The sequence below is a fragment of the Trichoderma atroviride genome, chromosome 5, assembly GCF_020647795.1.
Source record: "Trichoderma atroviride chromosome 5, complete sequence".
NCBI lineage: Eukaryota > Fungi > Ascomycota > Sordariomycetes > Hypocreales > Hypocreaceae > Trichoderma > Trichoderma atroviride.
This window is the reverse complement of record NC_089404.1, coordinates 1952273-1975529: the sequence shown is the minus strand read 5'-3', so window position 1 is coordinate 1975529 and position 23257 is coordinate 1952273. Positions and strand designations below refer to the sequence as shown.

At 38.8% G+C, this 23257-nt stretch overlaps 6 protein-coding genes across 6 annotated transcripts; 3 read left to right on the top strand and 3 right to left on the bottom strand.

The window, feature by feature from the left end:
- Window positions 1–5456: 5456 nt before the first annotated feature.
- TrAtP1_009889 (uncharacterized protein) lies at window positions 5457–14293 on the bottom strand. Its single transcript, XM_014091070.2, has 15 exons — window positions 14064–14293; window positions 12521–13972; window positions 12159–12469; window positions 11997–12108; window positions 10407–11939; window positions 10191–10350; window positions 9837–10126; window positions 9493–9780; window positions 9065–9436; window positions 8899–8985; window positions 8586–8758; window positions 7854–8530; window positions 5938–7780; window positions 5625–5877; window positions 5457–5574 (listed from the first exon to the last, which is right to left on the bottom strand). Exons 1-15 carry the CDS (start codon window positions 14115–14117, stop codon window positions 5560–5562), a joined length of 7620 nt encoding a protein of 2539 aa, XP_013946545.1. The 5' UTR covers window positions 14118–14293; the 3' UTR covers window positions 5457–5559.
- A 465-nt stretch (window positions 14294–14758) lies between these two features.
- Window positions 14759–15765, top strand: TrAtP1_009888 (uncharacterized protein; the record flags this gene model as incomplete). Its single annotated transcript, XM_066114484.1, has 2 exons — window positions 14759–14809; window positions 14869–15765. 2 exons carry the CDS (start codon window positions 14759–14761, stop codon window positions 15763–15765), a joined length of 948 nt encoding a protein of 315 aa, XP_065970580.1.
- Window positions 15766–15844: 79 nt separating this feature from the next.
- Window positions 15845–17555, top strand: TrAtP1_009887 (uncharacterized protein; the record flags this gene model as incomplete). The annotated part of the gene is made up of 8 exons (XM_014091071.2): window positions 15845–15880; window positions 15939–16070; window positions 16169–16270; window positions 16364–16473; window positions 16526–16661; window positions 16724–17016; window positions 17076–17232; window positions 17304–17555. 8 exons carry the CDS (start codon window positions 15845–15847, stop codon window positions 17553–17555), a joined length of 1218 nt encoding a protein of 405 aa, XP_013946546.2.
- A 349-nt stretch (window positions 17556–17904) lies between these two features.
- On the bottom strand, window positions 17905–18997 carry TrAtP1_009886 (uncharacterized protein; the record flags this gene model as incomplete). Its single annotated transcript, XM_014091072.2, has 5 exons — window positions 17905–17934; window positions 17984–18649; window positions 18716–18769; window positions 18835–18848; window positions 18910–18997. The coding sequence occupies 5 exons, from the start codon at window positions 18995–18997 to the stop codon at window positions 17905–17907; spliced, it is 852 nt and encodes a 283-aa protein (XP_013946547.1).
- Window positions 18998–19632: 635 nt separating this feature from the next.
- On the top strand, window positions 19633–20327 carry TrAtP1_009885 (uncharacterized protein; the record flags this gene model as incomplete). Its single annotated transcript, XM_014091073.2, has 2 exons — window positions 19633–19848; window positions 20121–20327. 2 exons carry the CDS (start codon window positions 19633–19635, stop codon window positions 20325–20327), a joined length of 423 nt encoding a protein of 140 aa, XP_013946548.2.
- A 491-nt stretch (window positions 20328–20818) lies between these two features.
- TrAtP1_009884 (uncharacterized protein) lies at window positions 20819–22800 on the bottom strand (the record flags this gene model as incomplete). Its single annotated transcript, XM_014091074.2, has 3 exons — window positions 20819–20847; window positions 20917–22230; window positions 22287–22800. The coding sequence occupies 3 exons, from the start codon at window positions 22798–22800 to the stop codon at window positions 20819–20821; spliced, it is 1857 nt and encodes a 618-aa protein (XP_013946549.1).
- Window positions 22801–23257: the final 457 nt, after the last annotated feature.

Sequence of the window (23257 nt, the reverse complement as noted above, 5' to 3'; positions counted from 1 at the left end):
ATAAATATAAATAATTTTAAATATAAATAAAAAATTAAGTAATTAATTATAATTTTAATAGTTTTAATATAATTAATAAATTAATAATTTTAATAATTATTTAATAACTTAATAAATAAAAATATAATTATTTTTAAATATAAAAAATATATTTATATTAATTTACTTTAATTATTAAAAAAATATAATATAATATTATAAAAATTACTTATTTAAATATAAAAGAAATTATTTATTTATTTTTTAATTAATAATTAAATTTAAGTTTTATAAATTTAATTTTATTTTAATTAAATAAAAATAATTAAATAAATAATAATATTTATATATATTAATAAAAAATATTAAAAAAAAATATTTAAAATTAAATTTTTAAATTTATATAAATTTTAAAAATAATAAAATTTATTATAAATATATAATAAATAATAAATAATATTTATATATTTATTTAAAAATAAAAAAACTTATTTTTAAATTTTAATTAAATATAATTTAAAATAATTTAATTAAATATTTATATAATAAATAATAAATTAAATAAATAATTTTAATTAATAAATAAATAAAAAATAATATATTATTTTCTTAATTTATTAATATTTTAAAAAATAATTAAATATAAATAAAATAAAAAATAATTTTATTTATAAAAAAATAAAAAAAATAAATTAATAATATTATATATATAAAATAATAAATTAAAATTTATTTTTAATATAATTATATAAGTTTAAAAAATTTATAATAGCTAGTATAATAAAAAATTATACTTAACTTTTAGTTTAATAATTAAGTAAATAAAAATATTTAAAAAAAAATATTATATTTAGCTTTATTAGGTTTAATAATATTAATAATATTAGATTATTAAAATTACTTATAAAATTTAAAATAAGGTTTTTATATTAAAAATAAAGTTTTTTACTAATAATTTAATATAATATAATAAAAAAGCTATTTATATAAAAGCTAGCTTATAAGTATAAAAAGCTATAATAATTTTGTTTTAGAAAATAAAAGAATTTTTTTTTAATTTAGTTAAGTTACTTATAAATTTTAAAAAACTAAGCTATTATAATTACTAATTATATTTTAAAATAATAAATTTTAATTAATTAAACTTTTATTATTTATTTTTTTATTTAATTAAAAGTTTTTTTTATTAAGTATATTACTTTTAAGTTAATTTTTTACTAGTATTAAGTTACTTTATATAATTAAATTTAAGTAATTAAGTTTTATTATATATTAATATTTAAAAATATAATTATATTTTAAGCTTAATATAAAAACTATTAAAGTAAAACTTTTTAAATTATATTACTTTTATTACTTTTATTACTTTTATTACTTTTATTACTTTTATTACTTTTATTACTTTTATTACTTTTATTACTTTTATTACTTTTATTACTTTTATTACTTTTATTACTTTTATTACTTTTATTACTTCTATTACTTTTATTACTTTTATTACTTTTTATTATTTTTTTAAACTTATATTATTATTATTATTATTATTTTTAAATATATTTATTATTAAATTTATTAAATTATTATTATTAGAATTTATTTTTAATATAATTATATAAGTTTAAAAAGCTTATAATAACTAATATAATAAAAATTTATATTTAGCTTTTAATTTAATAATTAAATAAATAAAAATATTAGAAAAAAATATTATATTTAATTTTATTAAGTTTAATAATTTCTCTTAGGTATAAAAAAATAAATTACTTATTATTATACTTTATTTTTAAACTTTATTTTAGTATTTTATTATTATTATTATTATTATTTCCTTTTATTATATTTTTAATATAATTATATTACTTATTATAACTATTTTTTTTATTAACTTATTAAAGTAATTAAATTTAATTATTCTTATTTTCTTTTAAAAAAGTAAAAGTATTTTTTATTACTTTTATTCCTTTTTTACTTATTATATTTATTTATAAATATTTTAGTTTTTTTAATTTTAATTTAATTATTAAGTTAAGCTTTAGCTATTTATTATAATAATTTAAGTTTAATAGTTATTATTATTTTTTTTTTAGTTTTTTTTAATTATTATTTATATATAAACAATTATAATTAGTTATAAAACTATCCTAAGCTATTATAAAATTACTTTATTATATTAAATAATTATTAATATTAAAGTATTATATATTATAATAATACCTAATACTTTAAATTATACTTAGTAATTAATTTTTTTTATTTTTTAAAGAAAAACTATTAAAGCCTTTTATATTTACTAGTTTTTATATAAGTAGCTTTTTTATTACTTTAATATTATATTAAATTATTAATAAAAAACTTTATTTTTAATATAAATTTTTTATTTTAAATCTTATAAGTAATTTTAATAATTTAATATTATTAATATTATTAAACCTAATAAAATTAAATATAATACTTTTTTTTAAATATTTTTATTTACTTAATTATTAAATTAAAAGCTAAGTATAATCTTTTATTATACTAGCTATTATAAGTTTTTTAAACTTATATAATTATATTAAAAATAAATTTTAATTAAGTTTAATAATATTAATAATATTAAATTATTAAAATTATTTATAAGATTTAAAATAAGATTTTTATATTAAAAATAAATTATTTTATTAATAACTTAATATAATATTAAAGTTAAATAATAAAAAAGCTACTTATATAAAAGCTAGCTTATAAATATAAAATAACTTAATAGTTTTTTCTTAGAAAATAAAAGAAGATTTTCTTAATAAAATAATTACTAAGTATAATTTAAAGTATTAGGTATTATTATAATATATAAAATTTTAATATTAATAAAAAAAACTATTATTTAATATAATAAAATAATTTTATAATAGTAAAATAATTTTATAATTAACTATAATTATATAAAAATAATAACTAAAAGAAATTAAAAAAAATAATAATAACTATTAAACTTAAATTATTATAATAAATAACTAAAGCTTAGTTTAATAATTAAATTAAAATTAAAAAAAACTAGAATATTTATAAATAAATTTATAATAAGTAAAAAAAGAAAAAAAGTAATAAAAAAAGCTTTTACTTTTCTAAAAGAAAATAAAAGTAATTAAACTTAATAAATATATAATAAAAAAAATAATTATAATAATAATAAAATACTAAAAATTTTTTTAATAACAAGTTATAATAATAAATAATATATTTTTTTATATTTAAAAGAAATTAATATAATTATATAAGTTTAAAAAACTTATAATAACTAATATAATAAAAAACTATACTTAGTTTTTAATTTAATAATTAAATAAATAAAAATATTTAAAAAAAATATTATATTTAGCTTTATTAAGTTTAATAATATTAATAATATTAAATTATTAAAATTACTTATAAAATTTAAAATAAAATTCTTATATTAAAAATAAAATTCTTTATTAATAACTTAATATAATACTAAAGTAATAAAAAAGTTACTTATATAAAAGCTAATCTTAAGTATTATTTATTTATTAACTTATTATTTTTTATTATAAAATAATAAAGCTTACTTATAAATATAAAAACCTTTAATAATTCCTTAGAAAATAAAAGAAATTAATTACTAAGTATAATTTAAAATATTAAATATTATTTTATTATCTAAAGCTTTAATATTAATATTATATTATTTAATATAATAAAATAATTTTATAGTAATTTAAGATAATTTTATAATTAATTATAATTGTTTATATATAAATAATAAATAATAAAAGGAAATAATAAAATAATAATAATAATTACTAAATTAAATTAATTATAAAAGTAAATTATTAATTAAAGTAAAATTAATAAATTTAAAAAAGAAAAATAATAATATAATAATATAATAAATAAAAAAAATAATTACTAAAAGGCTTTATATACCTAAGAGAATTAAAAAAATATTAAATAAGATTATTATTAGTTAAAAACTTAACTTAATTTTATATTAAATATATAATAAAAGAAAATAATAATAATAATAATAAAATACTTAAAAAATTTTTAATAATAAATTATAATAATAAATAATTTATTTTTTTATATTTAAAAGAAATTGATATATTATAAATATAATTAAATTTATATAATATAATTATATATTTTTATTTACTTAGTTATTAAACTAAAAGCTAAGTATAATTTTTTATTATATTAGGTATTATAAGTTTTTTAAACTTATATAATTATATTAAAAATAAATTTTAATATAATATAATTATAATATTTTATTAATTAAAATATAAGTAAATAAATAATTTATTTATAAAAAAATATTATTTATTATATTATTTAAAATAATTATTATAATAATATAATTAATAAAAGAAAAATTCCTTTTAAATATAAAAAAATAAATTATTTATTATTATAACTTATTATTAAACTTTTTTTTAGTATTTTATTATTATTATTATTTCCTTTTATTATATATTTATTTTATTTAATATTTTTTTTAATTTTTTTTTAAATATATAAGGCCCTTTAGTATTACTTTTTTTACTTTTTTACTTATTATATTATTACTTTTCTTTTTTAAATTTATTAATTTTAGCCTAGTTAATAGTTTACTTTTATAACTAGTTTAATTTAATAATTATTACTATTTCTTTATTATTTCCCTTTACTATTTATTATTTATATATAAAAAATTATAATTAGCTATAAGATTATTTTACTATTATAAGATTACCTTATTATATTATAAGTAATACTAATTTTAATATCTTAAGTAAAATATATTACTTTTTTTATAAAGTTAACCTTTTAAAAAAAAGAAATAATATAAAACTTTTCTTTATTAATATTAAAGTCTTATATATTATAATAGTACTTAGTGGTTAATTTCTTTTATTTTCTAAGGAATTATTAATACTTTTTATATTTACTAGCTTTTATATAAGTAGTTTTTTAATTACTTTAGTATTATATTAAGTTATTAGTAAAAAACTTTATTTCTAATATAAAAACCTTATTTTAAATCTTATAAGTAATTTTAATAAACTAATATTATTAGTATTATTAAATTTAATAAAGCTAAATATAATTTTTGTATTTTTTTTTAAAATATTTTTATTTACCTAGTTATTAAACTAAGAGCTAAGTATAGTTTTTTATTATACTAGCTATTATAAGTTTTTTAAACTTATATAATTATATTAAAAATAAATTTTAATTTTAATAAAAAAAAATAAAATAAAAAATAAAAATAAATTAATTATAATTTTACTAATTTAATATTAATAAATTAAATAACATAAAAAATTAAATTAAAAATATATAAAAAATATATAATTATTATTATTTAATAAAATAATAAATAATAAAAAAAAGTAATATTTTTTTTAAGTTTTATAAAAATCAATTAAATTTATAAATATTAATTAAAATAATATAAATATTTTTAATATATAATTAAATTATATTTTAATATTTTATTCCTTGTACTTTACAAGATTAACCTAAGATCTAGGAACTAAATTATTATATATTTTAAATATAAAAATAATTTAATATTTTTATTTACTAATATATAAACAATTATATAATTATTAACTATAGTTATTAGTATATTAAGAAAAAAGTATATAATAGAATTATCTTACCTCAATTAACCTCTCGGTTAAATTAAAACATGCTTGTCGAATATCTTCCCTTAGATCCTGGGAAGAGAATCGTGATAATCCTGCAAATCCCATATTATGCAGTTTATCTATCAGTATATCCGTGGAGGCCATCTTGTCCTGGAAACTTATCTTCGATGATATTGTTCGCAGTAAGGTATTCGCAGCCTTAAGAGCACTACTATCCTGGCTATGCAATAGTACATCCTCAATCAACGGTGGTAATGCACCACATCTACATAAAGTCAGTCAAAGGACGCAACTTACTCCAATGAACCATCGAATGGGCACTTACAACTGTTCAAACACCAAAGGTCGCTGCAAAGCTATATCGTTAAGCCATTGCAAGCTCCGGACTTGAACTCGCTCCTCAAGATACTGAAAGTCAACTAATTCAATAGCAGAGATGAGCAGTAAATCTTCATCTCTTACACTCTCCATCTTCAGGCGGCTGTTAAAGGCAGTTGTATCACCGACGCCTTCTGCGTTGATCCCAGCTATCCAAAGGCCGTCTCTATAGTCTTCATGCAACACGCCCCTTGCCGAAATAAGGGCAAGATAAGGCAGTGAATCTGTCGTAGGATCATCCTTGGGTGCTCGGGGCGTTGGTGTGGAATTGACAATTTCGAAGAACGAAGAAAGGACGCGCATTGCTGCCGGGCGTGTTGACGTGTCGGTGAGTCCGCGGACAAGGCAAGCACAAACCGCAAAATGAAAGTTCTCGAAATCGAAGTGGATTCCATATGCATCGTCAAGCGGCAGCGCTGCCTCCTCAAGCTGGGCGCGGCTTTGTAGTAGAAGTGACACTATCTTTTCACATGTAGCACCGTTCATAGCACCAATATTGGTCAAGACAGCTTCAAGAAACTGAGCTGTGCAGTTGAAGAGGCCAATGGGCACAAGTCGAACAAGAGAAATGGCCAACCAGAACAGCTGAAGGCCGTAGCGAGATGAAGAGGGTAGTTTTATCATCATTTTAGACAGCGAGGTAACGATAGAAACCAGCATTTCGCTATTCCCATCTTCACCAAACTGGCCAATGCTGTTGCGTAGAGCGACAAGAACTTGGTAAAGTAAGTCATCATCTACTTCTTCACGGGCCAAGTATCCCATTACTGCAAAGGCCCTGGGCTGCACGGCTGGATTGATTTGGAAGGCTGTACTTGCAACAAGGCTCATCCATCGTGACCTCCAGCTATTGGCTAAGTCAACTGAAGGTGCCGCTGTCGAACATATGTCAAATAAAACGACAGTTAGGCTTTCCGTGGCCGCCAAAGTCGCATTTGAGTCATGTGCCGTTGATACAGAAGCACCATCTCGCATGGTCGCAGATGTCAAAGAAAACGCATCTCCTCGAGGCTCGCAGAGAAGGTCAAGATCCGCCTTTAGTTTTGTGAGTTTGGCCTCGTCTAGGTTGAAAGCCGTACACACTGAATGGATAGAGTTGACCAGTAGCTTATATACAAGTGAGCGAACGCTGTTGTCGCCTGTGTTTGCCAGCATTGTTACGATGTGGAAGATCTCAGGTAAGAATAGCCGTGACTGAACACCACTATCAAACGACAGTGCAACGCAAAATTGCAAAAGGACGCAGATTTCTGCCCATACTGGGCTGTCTTGTAGATACCTCGTTGGCCTCAAAGACGAACGGTTGAGGGATTTGCGAAGCCGAGAGAATATCTTTCCTCTGATAGAGGCAGTGCCAATACCAACAATGACAGGTGAGATGATGTCTAATGAGTCTTCATGAGCTCCATAGCTCAAAGCGGTTTTTATGAGCTCATCAAGAAATATGTCCAGCAGTAGCTCGTCGGTGGTAATTGATGGCAGCACAAAATGTTGTAGAGCATAAGAAAGGTGTTGATCTAGAACAATGAGGTCGATGAGCTTTCTTAGCAGTGTAGCGACCTTTTCCCTTCCCTTTTCACTGTCTTGTTCACTGGTTAAAACATTTGTTCGAAGACCGGCAAGCCACGGTGACATATATGCCAAGCTGAGTGGCTTTTGTTCATCGGGAAAGCTCTCCCATCCGACAAAAAATTCGGTTAAGAAGTCAGATGTGAGCTGAGGCTGTGTAGCTGCTAAAATGCTGCTAATTTCAGCTACAAATTTCGTGGGGTCAATGGGGACAGAGATGTCTGGTTCACAGGATTAGCATCAGAGAATCGCCTGTGCAAATGAATCACACAAGACTGTCTGCTTAGTACTCACCCTTTGCACAAGACAGCCTGGCATCTGCGCTAAATTTGAAGGCTCTGCACAATGCTCCAAGCAAATTATAAGATGCTAGTCTCAGGGAGCGATCAGAACTTAATAAGTTAGTAAAGGCCAGGTTGAGTAGTGTACCGGGCACGTCTTGAGGACGCATTAGTCTCTCAAAGGGCTTATAGGTGCGATTCTCTTTTCCATGCTTGTTCTTGGCGCTGCGGATGGTCTGAAGCACGTCCGCTTTCTTTGGACTGGTGAAGTACATCACGATTTTCCCCCCATCTGCTCGAAGTCCGAAGGAAGAGTCATCTTCTGACTGCAGTGACGTTGTTGCTTCTTCTACGTCGCCAAGCCGGAATATGTCATTGACAGTAGTACTGAGACGGAAGCCAGACAAGACCTCCTGTTTCTTAGTTGTTGCTACCTGAACAAACTGGCTTCCCACCTTGATAACGACCTCCACCTTTCCTTTTGACTTAGAAAGCCTTGTGATGGGTTGAAACATGTAACGTGTATCCGTTACAACGCTTATCGTTTCCTTTGGAAGATGGAGTTGGCTGAGATGAAAATGGGCTTGAAGATCCTGAAGGCTGCCTATCAGATGATACTCTACGTTTCTTGGATGGAAAGCACTGTTGTCGGTCCTGGTGGATACTCGCAAAAGGTGTCGGAAACATCTCCTATACATGTGTCGTCAGTAGCAATACGAAAGCTGGAGAAGCACTTGTAACTTACCTGAAAGCACTGTTCATGTTATAGACATAAATTCTTGTCATATTAAGTGCGAGTTCTGAGGGAGTAAGAAGATCTAGCATTTTGAAAAAATCGTCTTGGGGGTCGTTCCGTCCATTGTAAGAAGTGGCATCTACGAAGACGCCGAAAGGTTCGTGCCAGAGCCTGCTCGCAATCTGTCTAATAGTTAGTATTTTCCTTCTCGGAAAGACTCGATCGTTAACGATCGTATTGTAAGCCCAATATAACGCCGTCGTCGTATTATATCGGCAGGCTAAGCATCTACCGAGTGCTATAGAAAGAGTAGGAAACCAACCTTTAGAAAGCAATAAAGCATTGTGTCGTAATCAATATTGTCGGCTTCAATATGTCGCAGAATGATGCAAATAATAGAAAGTCCATCCTAAGAATGCATCAACACATGCACCGATATTTGTAAAGGGGGAATGTCTTGAAATTGAAGAGCAGTCAGTTCAACTTACTTTACTCTCGCCACCATCGTACACGGCACGAGATGTCAAGTAAGACTCCGTACCTCGAAAAGCGTTACGAAGCATGAAATTCTGAAATCGTGAATACAAAGGCGGGCTATTGGTTGAAATTTGAGGGCGGTTCCATGATATGGCCAAAGGCGGTGGGCCAAGATTTGAAATGAGATTGCGAAGTGGCTCTATGGCTGGTGACCGACCATGAGCATGCTCTCCGGGTGATCTTACAAATTCTCTACTATCTCTGGAGACGAGAATTTGCCGAAGATGGTCCCAATGGTCATAGAGGAATCGATGTAGAGCCACACAAGATCCGAAATCAATGGCCTTTTTGTTGACAGTGACCTCCATTTGGCTTGGTGGAATCTTCTGGGCTGTCAGCTTATTTACCTACATAAGAAGGCAGTTTGCAAATTGCTTACCGATATTTCACGCAAAAATCCTATCACAACATGAATGTTTTGGACCAGGAAGAGATTAAGTGGAAACATATAGGGCTCCTTTGTCCCAAACAGAACATTGTTGGCCAAATTTTGGATTATCTTTGCGATAAGAAGCAGCCCTCGGCGCATTTCTTTGGATGGCGGCGTAGATACAAGTCCTTCTACCTCCGGAGCAACAATTGCAGGACAGAAGAACCGGAGGAAGATGAAAGCGCCAACGGCAGTGTACTTGGCGTTGGGAAAACGGTGCAAAACTGCATCGGAAATCTATTGATTGTGTGAGAGCTATTAACCAGTAATGACCAAGCTTTGGTTAGACTCACTATGCTGCATATTTTTCTGAACGATGGGGGTATATTGGAAGCAGAAGCACAAATATCGTCCATGAAAACTTTGGCAACAATCTGAAGCTGAAGGGCGTTCTTCTCTAGTTCTTCTTGAGTGCCAACCCTGGTGGGATCAAGCTCCAGATCTAAATCTTGTGAGGTGAGCATGAGTCGTTCAAGAACTTTGTGAAGGGTCCCCTGTAGATAAGCAAAGCCTTTCCATCTAGCATAGACAGACAGCATTTTGGTTGCTACACAGTTCCGCCGCAGAATTTCTGCCTCATTTTCTGGGAGAAAGGTTAGTTCACACTTGGTTAAATGTTGATGAGTGTAAAGATCAATGTTACTCACCGGTTTGCTCTATTTCAGCTCTGATCAGTGCCTCAAAAAGATCGAAAATAAGGCCTCTCTGCTCGAATACGGTTAAAAGGGAGATTGTGAGTTCATCGACTTCTGTACTTGGGCAGATGGCGCTCATTGATGTGGAAAATGATAAATCTTTTGTAATCAACTTCATCCAAAAAGTTAGCGGCATGATGGACCCAAATCGGACCTGAGAAAACAAACCTCTAGAACTTCCTCGTATTTTTTGCTCACAGCCGAGTCTGTCAAATTACTGAATTCGGTTCCCTGGACGAGGATATTGAATAGAACTTTGACAAATGCGGTTCGAATCTCAACATTATCATGGTATCCGATATTGATGGAATGCTTCAAACCGACATCAATATTCGCGCTCAGTAGGTTAGAAAGGATAGTAATGGCTAAGTCTGAGTTAGAGATGGCTTCATCTCGACCAGGAAGCGTTGCAGCAAGATCCGATCTGCTCACTTCGGCCGATTCGTGGTTCAAAAGGGAAAGAAATCGATTGAAGTAGGTATGGAACATCTGAGACTTCATCTCGCTCATCCCAACGTCCGATTGGCTGTCAGCAGGCTGTAGCGGGAGGCGGAAAGTGAGATTTGCGAGAGCTCTTAGACAAGCTTTGTCAAGGTCCTTTTGAACCCTGCTCAGATCATCTTGTCTCCCAACCAAACCGGTCTGATCAACTTGCGGCGATCGCGGTCGGTCTATCCAACCTATGATGTACTCAAGGACCTGATTTCGAATATGCACGTCATCACGAAGGTTCAAATGCTCTTTCCGCTTTGTCACAGTTTCGCACAACTGACAAACCCTAATCTCAACACGCAGGGTATTTGCAGTGTCTGCAATTCCATCAATGAACTTGGCGAAATTCAGTGTTATAAGGCCCAAATGAACAGACGAAGCAGCAGTTAAATCCGCAGGGATTTCTAGTCTTTCGACCAAAGTCTTTAATAAAGAAGCAGCCTGCTCTGCAAATATGATGTCGGTTTCTTGAGCTGTATCTGCCGGAGCGAGGACACCAGCAAATAGCACTTCCAATTCTGACTCGAGAGCTTTGAATAAAGCAGGGTAGAGTATAGGAGACACTTCGCTGGATAAAATCTCTCGCATAGCTTCACGAACCCTGACGTTTGCACACGCTAGGAGCTGAATAGCTAGCTTGAGATAGCGTTTAAGAGAGGACTCTTCAGATTGCTCAGCTGGGGATCGATCAATCCATGCCAGATTTTGGAGTGAAGGATCCTCTGCGGCATTGGCCTGGCCCGCGGTACAAGCCCCTCCAAGAGACGCAAGAAATCCTGAAAAGTTTCGCCACTCTGATAGAAGTCGATCGTCAACAGAATTCGGATGGAGTGTAGAGACCTTCTGGACTAGAAAGATCCAACGATCGAATGCCATTTCCCAAGCGTTCAGTATGCCCAATGTCGGAAACTGTATGCGGCGCAGGAGATTTCGAATACGCTTTTGGAAAGCGACCAGACCCGTAAAGCGGAAAGCTGGCGAAGCAATCTCACGGAAAATATCGCCGTTACGAAGAACGGAAGCCGATGATTTGACAGACTCAGTGAATTCACTGATGCAAGTACACTCTGCAAGAAACAGGCCGATGCAGGACGTCACAAGCTGACAAACGTCAATATCTGCGGAGCAAAGAGATACTAAGAGAACAGTCTCTAATTTTGACGATGCGGCTACCATATCAGGGAGTTCGTCAGGAAGTCGAGTCAATTCCTACAGAAATGGTTATTAATATAGGGAATTACGGGGCAATGAATTAAGAAGTCTTACCGGTATATTCTTCAATATGGTAAGACGAGCTTTCAGGTAATCATGCAGTGTCGTCAGTTCAGGAAGCCTAGGGTGAACCATTCGTTCACATAATTCTAATATGACCTTGGAGCTAAAAGGGGTATCAGCTTATGTCGAGCAAGATGCGCGCTTGATTTTTACCTTCGAGTCCAGAATGTTTCCCGCAGTTCAACTATTTCGCCATGACTGTGCTCATTAAATGCCTTGATAGCATCTGGGTGTTCTGCGAAGAGCCGCTCAGCAACCTCGGTTGCTGTCTGGCAGATGGTCTTGTTGGATGATATTACAGTGAATATAAATGGCCCCAGAGTATCAATTGTCGGGGATTGGCGAGTCAGTTCATTTATCAATGGTGTAGGCAGAGCGCCTAGGAACTTGAGGATGCTGCGTGCTATGTTTATGACCTCGTTACTGAGAATAGCTGCCGAGTCCCATTGAGTAGCAACACAAGCCTAATAGCAGTCAGTGCCGTCAGCAGTGGGAGATATCAAGAGGAGGCAAACCTTTAACTGTGATTGAATGAAGGGAAGTGCATCGTTGAATAGTTCATTGTACTTGGAAGAGTCTGGTAGGTTCGCAAGATGACAACATGCTTGTATGACTGCAACTTTGAACCTATATGGCGATGAAGGTGAGATACACGTATCGAGGACAGTGTCAATGCACACGTCCAAGTTTAGATGTGCCAAAGTAATGAAAGCAGCAGTGATCATATTGTGGTCAAACTGGGCTGAGAGCGAGTTTGTAGCAGAATGGCGAAAGACAGCATCCCGCACCTCATCCTGCACATCCATTGCATAACTGACAAGGGCAGAGTCGCTCTCTGCATTGAAATGGCGAGCAGCGCGGAGCAAAGAGATGACGCAGTATCCTGCTTGCTCATTTCCATTCTTCATAGCTTTACGCAATCCATCGAGAAACGAGACTTTCTTCATGATGTTGCCGCCCCTGACCTCTCTCATGTTACTAGCAACCTCGAAAACATCGGGCATAAGGAAAAGGAGAGTCGTCTGAAGAGGAAAGAGAAGCATTTTGCGTCTAGCGTCAGTCACGGTTTGTGTCATATCAAAAAGAGTGTCTGCGCCTCCATCAAGCCGCCTATGGAGGCGGTGGAGGTGTGTGAATTCTTGCGGATACCGATCAATCCATCGAGATATTAATAATGGTATGGCAGCAGCGACAGCATTTTGATATGACTTTCGAAAGTGAAGATAGCTCGAACAAAACTCCTGAATGATGGAGCCAAGCCTGGCACTATCAACCCAGAAAGAGGAGACAAGCTGCACAATGATGAGCGAGCCTCTCTCCGACTCTTGATTGCTCCCGGATTCTGGGCCTATATCTGCCGCCGCCGCAACGCGGACACTGTATATAACACTTTTAAGGTAGCTAAATGAATGGGACCAGCTGGACGCTGTGACATATCCCACGAGCACTTTGACGTGAGCTTCGACCTCTTTCAAGTACGAAGTAAGGGAGGTTTTGGTGTCGGCTGCATCGTAAAGGGTATCTTGTGGCGTTCCACTGGCCGAGAAAGCCACACTGGCACCAGGCTCGGGGCTTTGATCCAGGAGAGCTTGCGCCGAGAGCATATAATTTTCGGATATCGGTTCCAGCAGATCCTTGAGCGCGTCGAAGGTCCGGACAACAAGCCTCTCGCCCAGCGTAGCAGACGGCAAAGCTGTGCCACTGCTGCGAGAATTGGGCTGTGCGGCCCAATGGGCAGAGCAGCAGTCTGCTGCAAGGCTCAGCACGAAGAGCTCCGACGACAAGACCAGACTTGGGTGTTCCGAGACGACATGGTAGGGACGCGCGAGATCTTCGAGCAATGCCACCAGGGACTCGAGGGTCGTGTCGATGGACGCCTTGCTGAGGTCAACGAGGGTCGACCTCGTGATATGCAGCACTTCATCCTCCAGGGGATTTGGGCTGCTCGTTCCGGTGACGTGCGGTAGCTATGCGTAGCGCAAGAGCGTATAAAGCTAGATTAGCCGGCATTCGCAACGTTAGAGTTTCTACGGGCTGGAATGGACATCTAGTGCTCACCCTGCTAGAGAGCCGTTCAACCAAGCAGCCCACCAGGCTTGAATCCCCAGACATGGCGGCGATCTGGAGATTTCGGAACGGGCGAGCTGGTTGGACGTGGACGAGATGAGGCCATGGTCGAATTAGGGACCAGAGGCAGAGCGCGGGGTACCTTCTAGTAGGTACAGATAGCAACGGCACGGCCCCCTAAGATGTGGGATCCCTGGCTGTATTGCAGCTAATCAAGCGCTAATAGCGGCAGCACAGCTCTGAGCACAATGAAGCAATTGATACGGGCCCTTAAATAGGGCCCGTAATGGGAAAGCCATCGCTCATGACGAAAGATGTTTAGTTCTAGCAAAATCTATGGCATGTCTGAGACCAATCGAATGTTAATAGCACGATGCTCTCCTAAAATAGGGTCATCTAACCCGAAGCACATCTTGGGGTGCATTTTCAAAGGGAATTGAGTCCGGCCAGGGGCACCTGAGGCCATCCTAACCCACCCGACCTTAGACTGCTGGACCTGGCACCTAGCGCCGAAGCTCCGTACCAGCTTGTCTGTCACTGCGGTAGAGCATCTGCATCTGCATCTGTATCTGCACCAGCATCTTCGCCCTAGCCATTCATTGATCTTGTCCGCTTCTACCTATCCGACTACCTATCCCCAGACTTACCGGACTACAGAGGCGTGTCTCCAGAGCCACTATGCAACAATGCCTCGTCGGCACGGTGCTCTAGATGACTACACGTCTGCTGTTCCTCACGTTCGTGGTTCCATCATACCTACACTGCTCTCCAGCCGCCCAGCCTAACAAAGTGTTAGATCATCCTGTCAACCTCTGATTCCGACTATCTTGACCACCTCATACCTGTGCTCAAAGATGCTACAAACTCGCGGCGGACGCCAGCTTTGCTGCAATCCTTGTCTCGCTATTCCGAAGACCGCGAGGCAGACATCGAGCGAATCGGATTGACCAAGCACGAAGAGTTTCTGGACTCAGTCCACAGGTTGCAGGAAGTACGCGAGGGGACCGTCACTCTCACAACCGAGATTCTCAAGCTCAACCAGTCGATTCAAGCCAGCACTGAGAAGCTTGCTGAGCAAAAAGGCGCCCTCGTCAACACCAAGGCTGTGCGCCAGAACATCGCTGACGCGGCAGATGCTCTCCGCGAGTCTCTTACAGTGCTGCATGCCGTCAACCACTCCCACGAACTTGTCCGCCGAAAGAAGTACTACTCTGCCCTCAAGTCGCTGGAAGACTTGCAGAACGAACATCTGGTCTCTATCCTTCAGAACCGGTATGCGACTCAGCATCGTTTGGCAGATGTTATCCAGAAGTCCCTCCCTGCCTCGCGGAGGGCAATTTCCGAAGCGGTCATGTCTGACTTGAATACCTGGCTTTTTCGGATCCGTGAAACCTCGCAATTTTTGGGAGAAGTCGCATTTTATCATACCGAGATGCGGAGGTCGCGGCAGAGGGCGCGAATCGAGAATGAGAAGTTCTTGGAGAATTTCAAGCTAAACTCCTCAATTGAACTTATTGCGGATGAGAATGAAGAATTTGACGTGCTCGACAATGAAGAGTTGCAAGTCGATTTTACACCACTGTTTGAAGCTCTTCATATCCACGATGCTCTTGGACATAGCGACCGGTTTCGATCGGAATACGCCTCTACTAGGCGTCAGCAAAAAAGATCTTCTTATCCCGACTTCGATTGATCTGCTAGCTGAGGATGAATCATCTCTTAGCAGCTTACTGGAGGGAATAGCTGGGTTCGCAATTATAGAAAAGGCAACAATGGGGCGCGTGCCTTATCTGCGCTCTGTGGTTGATGTGAGTCTGCGATTTACAATTTCGAAGCAATCAGTTTTGTTCTAACATAACACAACAGGTAGAAGAACTTTGGGACTCCATGTGCACGGCAGCTATAGCCATCACGACGAAAGCGCTGACAGGTATCGATAATGCCGAAGTGCTACTGAAAATCAAGGGCTTTATTGCCATGTTCATTCAGACTATGGAAGTAAGCATGTACCCGTGTGAAACGAGTTAAAGAAAGGAAGGACAAAAAAAAGGAGGAAAAACAACTGATTTGATTTGACAATCACTGACTGCGTTTAGGGCTGGGGATACTCCGTCTCTACTCTTGATAATTTCCTCTTACAGCTCTTCGATAAGTATGCCCAGCTGCTGAAGCGTCGATTCAGTGAAGACTTTCAAGAGGTCAGTACAGATGTTTACTTCTCCCTCTCTCTTTTTCTTTCCCCCCCTATTCCAAAGTGAACATTCATTTTTCCAACATGACAAACTTGATAGATTGTTTCCACCGACGACTACATGCCAATGGCTATCAACTCGCTTAGCGACTACGAGAAAGTGATCAATGTCAGCTGGTTCACACCAGATCGACCTACGGAGGAACTTGCGTTAGTCTATCCTTTTCCTCCAGGATGCGCAGATGCTGACGATGATATGTAGATTCCCATGTGTTTTACCATTTTCTCAGATGTACCCCCTCTGTTGTATCGACATCCGAAACTTTCTGAACCAGTTCTACTTTTTCCTTGACGACCACTTTCAGCACTCGGATATTATTGATGAAACGCTCCGAAAGGTCTTGACGCTCTCCTCTCTATGTTTCGGTTCAGTGGAATAGGCGGCTGACCAATAAAATAGTCTTTAGATGAGCTTCTTAGTGAGAAAGTTTGCAAGTCTCTTGTGGAGCGTCTGAGCTCTCAATATTTAGGACAGATTGTGCAGATTCTCATCAATTTAGAGCACTTTGAGATAGCGTGCCGTGAGCTGGAACAGCTGTTGATCAGAGCAAGGTCTACCACTTCGGCGGGCGGTCCTTTGAGATTGAATGCGACCGAGGAATTCCGCAACAACAAAAAGACTGCCGAAAAGAGAATATTCGAGCTAGTCAACTCAAAAATTGACGATCTTGTGGATACGGCAGAATACGACTGGTAAGAAGACATTTTGGTTATGGAACTGATCGCAGGAGCTAATCAAGCCAATTACATAGGCTGGCAAATGCAGTGCAGACGGAGCCCAGCAATTACATGCAAACTCTTACTCGATATCTGTCCAACATTATGAATTCTACGCTTCTGGGGCTGCCTAGAGAGATTAAAGAATTGATTTATTTTGATGCTCTGAGCCACGCAGCCGAGAAAATATTGGTAAGCTGCCTATCGAGTCTCCTTTTAAAACAAAAAGTGATTATTTATTTCATTTTGACTGACCAAAACAGGCCCTGCCTCTTTCATCCGAAGTTCGACACATCAACGGCCATGGAGTGTCAGCTTTGGCACAAGACGTCAACTATCTTACCGACTTTGTCGGGAGCTTAGAAAACGGACAGATGCTACGTGAAAATCTCGATGAACTTCAGCAGACTGTAAATCTGATGCAGTCGGATAATCATGACGAGTTCTATGATATTTCAATCCGCAACAAGAAATATGGCCGAGTTGACCCCCCTCAATGGGCCGATGCTACTTGAAAAGTATGTGTTGACCCATACAATTGAAAACCAAACGAGATATACCCAAAACAAAACAAAAAAAAAAAAAAACTAACATATAGTGTAGGCTGACTCCTACCGCACAACCTTCGGCGAGAACTGCGCCGCTTTCCAATCTGTCTCGCTTCGCCATCATGAAATGAAGCAAACTGTTGTTTACATGTGTCCCTAGGTCGCAAAATATGCCTGATATCTTGCCCGCCTGGAGACTCCCCACATTACTTGGGAGGTGGTAGGCAGAAGATGACTTGATCCAACGAATTTTGTTGTGTCACTGGTCCCATGCTGGTGGCTCTTCGTCAACTGCCGGTTCAAACTGAAGCGAGCCCTATTCGAATTCTTCAGACTGCATTGGTGCCTATCAACCATTAGCAGGGTCATGTTAAGTTGTGGCAGGAATGACTTACCTGTTGCGGTTGCATTGTTGAGTATGGATACATGCCCTCCATTTCGCCATAGATAGCCGTTTGTGGCTGGGCCTGTCCATAGGCGGCAGCGGGAGGGCCCTGGGGAACCTGGCCAGGATACATGTTGGGGGGCTGTCTGTAGTCCTGCTCAGCGCCGAGCGCATGCGCGTCCATGTAACCTGCGGTGGCCATTGGGTGGGCAGACGGATGGCTAGGCGCCTGAGCCATGCCTGGGTGCCCGGCCATTGGTGCCTGGGCGCCACCGGGGACTGGCTGCGCGGCGGAGGGCTGGGTGGTGGTTCTTTTGGCGTGTGCTGTAGCTTCTTCTCTAGGGACAATGTCGATGAGGAAATCAAACATGTCGGATTTAGCAAGTGCCGAGGCAATGTCGGACCGCTGCAGAGTGCGGCGCTTGTTCTCCTCTGCATGGATCCATGCGCGCATAGTGAGTTCCGTAATGAAGATGTCACAGCCCTTGGCGAATAGAATCGGTGCTTCGGCGGAAATCATCTTGACCTCTGGGTCGGCCTTCATGACCTTTTTGATACGCGCAAGGGGCAGCTGGTGGATCTTGTAATCGTGAGTGTCGCTTTCCAAGTGGCTGATTGTCTGCTGCCAGTAGGTTGTTAGGATATCCTTGTACTGTCCTGTGAGTCCTTGGTGAACCTAGAAGCCGCCCAGCAGTCAGCCATCAGAAGCGCGGAGCAAACGCACAAGGAGAGAGAAACAAACATTTGCCCAGGGGCCGGTGTATAGCTCGGCCGGTGCAAAGCCTTGCGAGGCAAGCTGTAGCTGTTGTTAGCAAGCAAGGATGGCATGGCCAAACAGACCATTGAAGCAAGTATACGAACAGCAGCACAGGCACCTATGCGGGGCGCATTAGCATTTCAGCAGCAGACGCTCAGCGAGAGAGAAGAGCTACGAACCATAGTGTCCTCCTTGCGTGGGATCGTAGACGGGTGCCGGCCGGTTATGTGACGGGTGGGTTGGCGCAGACTGGTTTTGCGACTCCATTGTTGAACGTTGTGTAGATGAAGCAGCGAGGTTGGTGGTGCGGCAAAGCAAGCTACGAGTACTAAATCGCATCAGAGGCCGGCATCGATAACTCATCACAGGCAAGATATACATACACAAAGGCGAAGGTGGAAGCACGTCTCTGTTTATCGGCAAGACTCAGGCCAACCGCATCAGCAAAAAAATTCCCAACAGGTGCAGCAAGCGCGCGTTATCGGTGTAACAGGCAGATCGCGTTGTTGATTTTGGGCTCGAGACCTTGGATGATGTTGTCAGAGCTGCTTCACGACTGGAGCAGCTTATTCGCTGGGCAGCCATGGCTAGCCGGAATCAGCTAGGGCGGCTAGCTGCCTCGCTTTCGGGATAGCTGCATAAATATTCCCGCCATGCCGTGATCCTCTGCATTACATAATTCGTGTTTTTTGGGTGGTGATGGTGGGGAGCTGGTAAAAAAAAATTCTTGTAATGGGATCAATCCACTTCTTTGCATAAACCAAAAAAAAAAAAAAAACCACCAGCATTTATTTTCTCTTACAAAAGAACCAGGGCCATTTTCTCTCGAAAATTTTCCCTCCAGCGCTTTCCTCACAAAGACCTGGCAATTGATCTCCTTGTCGCGGATTCAAGGTCATATTATGGCTGATTTTGCCGACAATGACATCCAGGAGCTCCTACAGCAAGCCGAGCAGCGCCTCAGCGGTGGCCGCATAGTCGCCAAGGAAGCTTCAACAGCTTCGACGGCGAAGCCAGTGGGAGGAGAGGATGTTGTTAAGGCTGTAGCAGCTCCCACGCCAGAATTGGCTCAAGTCCGCGTGCCGCAGCCCAAGATGGATGCACAGCGGAAGGGTAAGGTAAGCAGATACAAATTACTCCTTGTTCTCTCCTGTTCTCTCTCTCATGTCCCTCTTGTCTTTGCAATGAGATTGCCGGTATAAAGATGAAAGTTAGCCGCAAGGCACAATGACACGGGACAACGTCCGTCTTGGGCTATCGTCCCGTGGCTCCTGATTTTTTTTATCATCATAGTTACTCTGAATACCAAGCGACTCAAGTCCCCTTTTACGCTCATTACCTCTTTACGCAACTGGTACGAGGACTTTTCGTTGCTAACGTATAAAAACAGAACACAGCAGGGGCTGACTGGTTTGATCTTCCCAAAACAAACATGACGGCAGAGTTCAAGAGAGACTGGCAACTCTTGCGCATGCGAAATGTCCTAGACCCTAAGCATCAGAGAAAAAACCTCCGAGCCAGCGCCCCCCGTATATTCGCAGGTGGGCAAGGTCATTGCCAGTCCAACCGACCCATTCAGCGCGAGACTTGGCCGTAAGGAGAGAAAGCAAACACTGCTAGAGGGCGTCATGGTTGCTCATAATGACAACAAGCTCGCGTCCAAATACTCCGACATACAGGAGAAGAAGAGGTCAGGACGCAAGGCATTCTACAAATCAGTAGTTTCCAAACGACGACAGAGGAATTAGAGGAATTAAGGCCCCAAGACCTAAATCTTGACATGATACCCGGACAATAATGGAGTTTTTCATCTGGTTGACCAACTATTTTATGGTTTGAAAAATAGAGCAAAAAAATTGAATAAAACATGATAATGCTATTTCTGAGCCTCCACCCTAGAGTGTATAAACTTTTGTTATAATGTAATTTATATGTAATGTTTATATTAAAATCTTGTGATGATAGCATATTCTTCTTCTCGTCATACCATTTCGTAGTGTATAATTCGTAATTATAACTCCTTAATACAAACCCTAGTAATAAGTAGCCAGCGCTCGTGCCGTCATTCTGCGTTACACCAACTTGATCTTATGCTAGTCTGCCTTCTGCTTTGGCTTCTATTGCATCACTTGCGTTAGAATCGTGGGTATAGGTTTAGGGGAAATATTGGGTTGATAGTCACTCACCTTTGACTTGTTCAAAGACCTTGAGCATCTTGCGTCGCGCTCCGAGAGCATTTACGCCTCGGTCCTCCAAAGCCTTGTCGTCTAATTCGACCAGATCCGTCCATTTCATATCCTTCAGATTATCCGTGTACTTGTGTAGTCGCAGACTACGGAGCCAGCTAGGGATGTCCTGAAGAAGGGTGGGATCGGTGGGATCTTCCGGAGGCTTGGAGCTTCCCCGTCGTCCTCTCGGTGAACGGCCTCGGACCATGTCAGAGTGGTCTGAGAGGTAGCCTTCGTGAGTGTTGATTCCTAGCTGCCCCAAGCCGACGGGCGGTATGCCACCAGACATCAACCCAGAACCATCGTATGCGCTAAGAAAGCCATTATGCTGAGGCGAAGTGAAGTGCGACATGGGGCCCATCCCAGCCTGCAAAGGCAGACCCGGAGAGCTGGGGCGAGATCGCTGCCCTCCAAAGCTGAGGCCCTGCTGAGCTTGGAGCGCCATTAGTTGGTCACGGGTCATGACCTGCCCGTGCTCGTTGATCATCACGACGTTGGCGCTGGGAAAGTTGATTTGCGACGGCGTAGGGGGCATTTGGCTGTGTGCATTGCCCGGAGCATCGTTGGATCTAGCCCTCCGATATTTGCGAACGTCATCGAGAGCGAAACGATTGTTGACAGTCGAAAGCGCAGCCAGCTTCATTGCAGTCGCGTTGGCAATCATATCGGCCTGGCCAGTAGAGTTTCCGGTGTTGAAAGTCGGCGCCATTGGAGTATTGACCATGGAAGCCCAGCTGCCACCTCCATTCGCATATGGGGATAGGAGAGGCAAATCAGCTGGGGTCTTGTCGCGAGCCGTCAAGGTGGTCGTTTGAAGAGTGGAATTGCTAGTCAGCTGCGGCGGCCGTGGTGATCGTAGTCCTGCAGACGCCGGAGGCTGGACGAATTGGCCCATGGGAGTCTGGGACGAGCCTGCTTTGGCAGACGCCGCTGCATCTCCGCCGCTGGCCCACGGTGACGCCGCCGAGGCAGCATTGCCCTCCCTAGATTCCTGAGGGGCGGCTGCAATATTAGGTCCAGCCATTGCGGTTCGTGGGTCGAGGGCCAAACTGTTACGATTCGACGAAGGTGGGTTCCCGGTTTGCTGAGTGAACTTTGCCTTTTCCGTTGCAATAGCGGCAGCGGCGTCGGGGAACATGGCGTTGATCGTGGAAGCGTCAAGGCCAGAGTGTCGCTTGGTCGATGACACGGCCGAGTTGCGAGCGAACGAGTTTCGGGCCGAGTCGACATTGAGCTTGTTCATAGCATCGCTAAGCCGACTAGACATCGGATCTTGCGGAAACGTTAGCATGCAAGGTTCGAGAGTCGATTTCGCGAGAAGGATATACCTTTATCAAAGGTCGCGGGGGACAAAACGCCAGACATGGGATGGTTCTTGCCCATCTGCTGGAGGACCTGGATGAAGAAGCGGATCTGGACTTGAGTGGTCTGTTGCAGCAAGGCGTACAGAGCGGCCGTGCGCTCAGCCTCGCTCAACACCCGAAACCACTGCTCAATGGCGCTGAGCTCGTCCTTGAAGTCCTGGTCGAGCGTGGCGGCAGCCATCTCCTCCAGCGTCGTCTCATACTGGTCGATGTCCGCAATCCACTGCTGGGCAATCTTGTCCTGCGAATCGATATCCAGGCCGGCAGGGCCAAGGCCGCCCTGCTGAGGCTGGCCGTAGAAGTCGGACGACGGCCTGATGCGGTTGGCCGACGAGGTCCCTGATATGGCCGCCATGTCGGCAGACGCGCGCAGCGAGCTGCCAGAGCCAACTGCTCGAGAAGACGGCGGTCTTAGAGAAGGAGTGGCATTGACTTCAGGGGTGCTGTTGCGGTTTCCGGCGACGTGGCTCCCAGACATATTGAGCATGCTTCTTCGGCCGGGTCAAGACGGGGTGAAGAGCAGAGTAGGTAGTTGAAGAAGAAAAAAAAGAGAGAGAGAGAGAGAGAAGAGGGGCTAAAGACGGGAGAACAGTTGGCGAATTTATTTCTGCAGTATCCAGCTGAGCAGAGACGGTTTGGCAAACCGCAGACGAGGCAAATGCAAATGATGACGAAGAGTTAAAACATGATCCTCTGGCAAATGTCGCGCGTTAGCATTCGGGTCTCGTGTAAAGTCCGCAGCTAGGCGCTCAGTCAGGAGGCTTTGTGCCTGTAAGTAGCACGGAGGAAGACGCAGAGAGAGACGCACAGGCAAATAAAGAGTCGTTAACCAAAATGGGATGTCTGCGTCCAGGCAGGCAACGCAATTCAAGTCAATCAAATCAAATCAAATCCAGCGACCGATCAGCTGTCTGGGAGAGATCGTAAGGGGATGA

Excerpts from the sequence above, each read along its gene's own strand:
- TrAtP1_009889 (XM_014091070.2), bottom strand. The coding sequence starts at position 14,117 with ATGTCTGGGGATTCAAGCCTGGTGGGCTGCTTGGTTGAACGGCTCTCT. Across the intron at positions 9,437-9,492 it reads GATTTTTGCGTGAAATATCG|ATTCCACCAAGCCAAATGGA; the intron begins GTAAGCAATTTG and ends ACAGCCCAGAAG. Across the intron at positions 8,759-8,898 it reads TGCTTTATTGCTTTCTAAAG|ATTGCGAGCAGGCTCTGGCA; the intron begins GTTGGTTTCCTA and ends ACTATTAGACAG.